Source organism: Aptenodytes forsteri, unplaced genomic scaffold (assembly GCF_000699145.1).
Source record: "Aptenodytes forsteri isolate BGI_AS27 unplaced genomic scaffold, ASM69914v1 Scaffold227, whole genome shotgun sequence".
NCBI classification, from domain to species: Eukaryota; Metazoa; Chordata; class Aves; order Sphenisciformes; family Spheniscidae; genus Aptenodytes; species Aptenodytes forsteri.
Window position 1 is genome coordinate 3102281 of NW_008795365.1, and position 5369 is coordinate 3107649.

Genomic DNA, 5369 nt, shown 5'->3' on the forward strand with positions numbered 1-5369 from the left:
CTTCCCCCCCCCCCCCCCCCCTTGTTAAGTACGAATGACATTAGCTTTGACTCGGTCTTTGTGGATTCTTTAAATCATTACTGAATGTCCATTTCTTTTCTAGAAGTTATTAATGAGTCCTATATTAAGTGTTTTACCTTACTTCTTTGACATATACTGGAGTGCCAGTAGAACAACATTTCTGTTGCAGAAAATGCCTAAGACTTTGAGAGCTGGCACACATTACGCATTCAGCTAAGTGGTTTTGTAAGTGCAGATTATACTAAGGAAAGCTTTAAAAAATTGACAATTAGTGCTTAAGAAAAAAACACTGTGGCTCAAGTGATCGGAGTGGCTTTTATGCTGTGTTATTATGTGGATTACAACAGCCTTTACAGTTATAGAATATCCATACCGGGTCAGACCAAAAGCCCACCTAGGCCAGTATCTGAGAGGTCAACCACCACCACACACTATGAAAACTGGCCAAGAAAAAGAATATGGGTTTGGCCAACTCAGACATCACATTGGATCTTGGGTTTGGCTTAGGTTCTTCAGTTGACTTTGATAAAGACTCAGCCTATTCTACTAGGTCAGAGATGGGATTGGGAATGGCTTTATTCCTATTGCCAACAAGATTTCCAGTCTGCTTAACTTCTTGATGGCAAACTTGTAAATGACCAGTGACTAATAACACCTCAGAGGAAAGGAAAGAGAATTCACTATCTTTTTTCTCATGAATGCAGAAATACTCCCTGGAGTAAACCAGCATTCTTCAGTAACAATTATCAGTAACTCTTTATATTCCAATAAACACTTTCTACAGATAAAATAAATTTGGTTCTTATTTTGTATTCTGTCTCGTAGAGTGCAAGGAATAACTCCTCTGTGAAAAACATGAAACAAAAATAGCAATAAAAAATAGTCACCAGAAGCCTGAGCACACTGAGCTGCCTACAGAGACCAGCACCGGGTAGTGAAGGTGTCTGGTTTCCTCCTCTGCTGCACCAAATGCAACGGCCAAGACCTCACAGAACTGAGCTCACAACACAAAACCTCAGGGTACAGGAGGAATGAAATGTGTCTCAGCTGAAACAGAGAGCGCAACATAATGAGGGACAGGTCTACCCCCCTGAAAAACGCACAATGGGGCTGCTGGGTAGCAAGTTGCTCAGGGTGCAAGTAGAGGAAGGTGGCTGCTCTGCATTCTAGCACAAATGATAAGAGCATTTGAATACTGTTGTGCCCACATGGCAGTAGATGACTCTGACTCGATGAAAGGCTTTATGATGCATTTTAGCTGAGAGGCCCATGTGGGGCACCCTTCCATCTCAAACTTTGTCTAGGCTCCCCTTAGATGGGCACTGCATACAGACCACCCCTTGAAAGCCTCCTAGGGAACTCAACTTTTCTGTTTTCCCGGCTTCTCCATCTTCTGTCTTCATCAGCCCGTTACAAAGTCACCGCAGTTGACCCAAACGGAATTCTGCTCTGATCTGAGCCTAAATCCAAGAATGGGGAGGCTCCGCTTTCAGGCACGTGGAATAGCTGTGAGCACGCACTCACAAGTAACCTTCACAAACCCCCCGTGAGATGCCCAGGACCAAAACCTACGCTCATGCTAACTCTTCCTACTCCACCCTGAGGTGTCATAAGAAGTGGCAGCTCCTGCTGTACGTTTACAGAAAAGTCTTGCCTCCAAAAAAAATCTTCAAAAACCCCAAAGAAATCTCACACTAATGTCAAGAGACCAAGAGTTGGACCAACGTAGGGAGAAGAATTCAGAAGCAAATACGTTTTAGCTTCCAACAATTTTCATCTCAGAGATTTTAAGAGCTCAGAACTAAACCTCTCAAGTTCCTTTCACATTTCAGAATAAGGGTTCTCCAATCAGGCACCTTTAAATTCAGTTTCTCTCAACAGAAGAACAACTAACTCCATCCAGAAGTTATTTATAAACTATTTTGATCCTCACTTGTTTAACTGAACTGGAATCCCATAAGAAATATTGCATTTCTATTTTAAAAGGCATATGTGTACGCTGCTTGTATTTACTGATCACTAACAGTGGAAAAAAATTGTCTTTCTGTACTCCTTTTAAACATATTTAACCATCATAAGAAAAGAAAGAGCCACCTATTGTTTATTCATTCTTCCAATATTTAGCTTGAACTAGACAACTCAGTGATTCAAACCGTTACACAGGAAACGAGACAGCTTTGAGTCAGTCTTGTTTATCTTTCTATCAGATTCTTGAAACAACTGAAACTTAAAAGCGTTAAGATACACTTGAAGTATGCTTCATACTGGAAACTCAACAATTTAAGAATGCAAAAGATCCTTCTTTTTTCCCTTTTTTTTTTTTCTTAAGCAGTATAGTCCCGTACTAACAAAAATCAATTCTTCTGAGTTTTAGGTGGAAAATACACTCCCATACAACTGAGGAGACAAATGGAAAGGAGCCAAAGAGAGGATCCACATCATGTTACTGGTTTGTCCTGCGAGACACTGATGACTCCTGTGATTAGAGGGAGTGGTAGCAGTATCTGCTTACCACCTCTCAAGATGTAACCCAGTGCAGGCAGCATCAAAGTCATTTAAAAGGCTGTCTGTCAAGCAGGAAGTGGGATCTATTCAATCACATCAGTAATTCACACCTAAAGAATCCTCACGACATTTCTTGTAAGCCGCTGCTTTACAAGTGAAATAAGGAAAGCGCTAAGGGAGAGAAACGCAGGCAGTCTCTATTGCAGTCACTTCATTTCCCACAAATTTAAGAACCATAGTGCGCCTACTACATTTTAAATTTTGTAGCCCATTCAGAAAAGCTTATTATGCTCACGTATCAATTAAAACAGATGTAAATTTTGTAATTTACCTGGTTCTAGAAACAGAGAAATACTTTAACTATTATTAAGATGACATTTTTTGTTCAAAACTCTAAAACAATTTTCCAAAAATTGAAATCAACTGTTGTCTAAGAGGTAGTCACCTAAGCTCTCGAAATGCCCTGCTTTATTATCACATTCTCTAGATTGCGGCAAGCCAGTCTTTGTGCAGAAAATGCAGTTTTGACAGAGGTGAATAGCTAGCTCTGTGTCTAGACCGCTTCTCGAGCTTGCTTTTTGGAACAAATATTAATCCCATTTGGTTTCCTGACAGCAAATGAATCAGGTTCCTCAAAGAATTTAGATGCCAATGTTTTCTTCTGAAAGCATAAGGAGGACCAGTACCCTAACCACTGGGGGTTTAATGGCTTTTAACTCCTCCTTATGTTTCCTCTGGTTCAACTTGTCTTTTAATGTCTATTGAACAGTGGCAGTGGCACTGCTTCACCAGCGGCAGAGGAAGACGACTCAGCTTCAAACCTGTCACGCAGGGCACTCTGAAGGGGAGAGACAACTGCAGGAACCTGAAATGTGTAAGGAAAGATCTAACCTCTGTTTCCACTTCTCAAGCAAGTATGCTGAAGCACAGGTGTTTGTTAGAATGAGGTACAGCACCTAAAGTCAAGAAGAAAATTTCTGACTGTCATCTCAGAAAGGAAGGAATTGCTTAGACCTGAACACCAGGCAGGATCTCAGAGAGCTTCTCTAAATATTTCTCATGGGCTAGCCCTAAGTATTTCATCAAGCACTCTCAGGCCAGGTGGCTCTGCTTGGCACGCTGACTCCCTTGGCTCTCACCACACACAGCTAAGCGCGCCGAGCACTGCACACCAAGCCAGTTACCAGCACAGGATTCTGCTGTGGATAGGAGGCTCACGTAAGTTAGGGCTTTCCTCACCACCACCAGCTCCACACTTTCAAATTAAGTTCTGTATATGTAACTGTACATGAGAAACCGAGGGTTTGGGGCAGTTGCCAAAATACTGTCTAGATGCTTGAGGAATAGAAGCAAAGTGGAATGATTTCCCTCTACCATTCTTATCCAAGTTTAGCGACACTTTTTTACTTTGCACTCCAAGTTAGGATGATTTATACCTACACTTCAAGTCACAGATTTCAAATAATCCTCAAGGAACACGATTTGCAATAACTGAATATTAACTGGTCAAAGAATAAGAGTTACAAACAAGTGAAGTTTGATATGGCATTTTCTACCTTTTTTTACCCAGGCACATCAAACAGAGACAAAAACAGGAAAGAATGTTTCTTTATTTGCACAAAATGAGTTATCTCAGTTTTTAAAACCCTCACCATATCCAGGCAGCTACACTGCTCAAACCATTGGCCAAATCCTTCTCAGTTTACTTTAAGGAAAATATCTTGAAAGCCTGGTTCCCTTCCTTGAGAAGTTTTCCATGATACCAAAGATGCAGTACAATTTTGAGAACACAGTGCCACAGCACTGCATTAGTGTTTTATTTGAATAATTGGTATAGTAAATCATCCTACTAGATATTTAGGAGACTACACTACTAGATCTTAAGTTAAATGGAAGAAATTATATTACCACAATACTACATTAAGAACATGCATTAACGTGGTCATTCAAGGAAAATAACATGATCCCCACAAAAACCACAGCATAGGCAACCATAAATATAGAAATATATATATTCAACGAGTAAAACGCAAAATTAGAAAACACCATCACATTTTAAGAGGCCAAAAACATAGAACTGGTAACTAGTGCTGTCACCACAGAACTGTAAGTCCGGTAATTCCTGAACTTACTTAAAATTTTGACAAAGGGGTATCTTCAGCAGCCTCTTCACAGACTACAAATGCACATACATGTACATCGTTATGTTGAGATACGCGATTCGCAGACGCTCAGCTTGCAACGCACCGGTAAAACTTGAAACCGAGTTCTCAGCGGATTTAACATCGTAGCTCACTTCGGACTCGGCACCGCCAAACACATAAGCCAGGCCCGGCCAAGAGACTGGGCAGATACAACAGGCGTTACACAAGTGGAGTTACCCGGCGCTGCTGCCGGCGCTACCGCCGCTATCCCTTATGCCCTCTCCACGGCGAAGGGGTGGAGGGGACCTATGTCCCCAAAGCGGCTGGTGAGAGGCTGGAGAAAGCCAGTGCAAAACTCACTGCAACAAAAGCAAGCGCCGCCGGCTCAAAGTCGAAACCTCTCGGCGCCGAGCGAGCGGCTGCAAGGGCCGGGCCCCGAGCCGCCGGGAGCCGCCCCCGCAGCGACCCGGCGTCTCCTCCCGCACCCCTCCACTCACTTTTGGTCGCGGCGATCAGGTTTTTCCCATCCTTGAGCAACTCCTTGATGAATTTATTGGTCTTCTCCAGCTCGGCCTCGTGGGCTCTCACCCGCTCCCTGAACCAGGGGCTGTCCAGGTAGCAGTCACTGAACTCCAGGGGCTGCAGCCCCATGGCTGCCGCTGCGCCGGTGCTCGCCTCCCCGCGAACCTCTCCCGGCTA

At 43.1% G+C, this 5369-nt stretch overlaps 1 protein-coding gene across 1 annotated transcript in view; it reads right to left on the reverse strand.

Moving 5' to 3' along the window:
- Positions 1–5349, reverse strand: part of ARHGAP10 (Rho GTPase activating protein 10) — a 155006-nt gene extending 149657 nt beyond the window's left edge. The window contains exon 1 of the mRNA XM_009280245.2: positions 5168–5349. Within this exon, the coding sequence (XP_009278520.1) occupies positions 5168–5321 (154 nt within the window). The 5' untranslated portion in view covers positions 5322–5349. The remainder of the gene's footprint in view (positions 1–5167) is intronic.
- Positions 5350–5369: the final 20 nt, after the last annotated feature.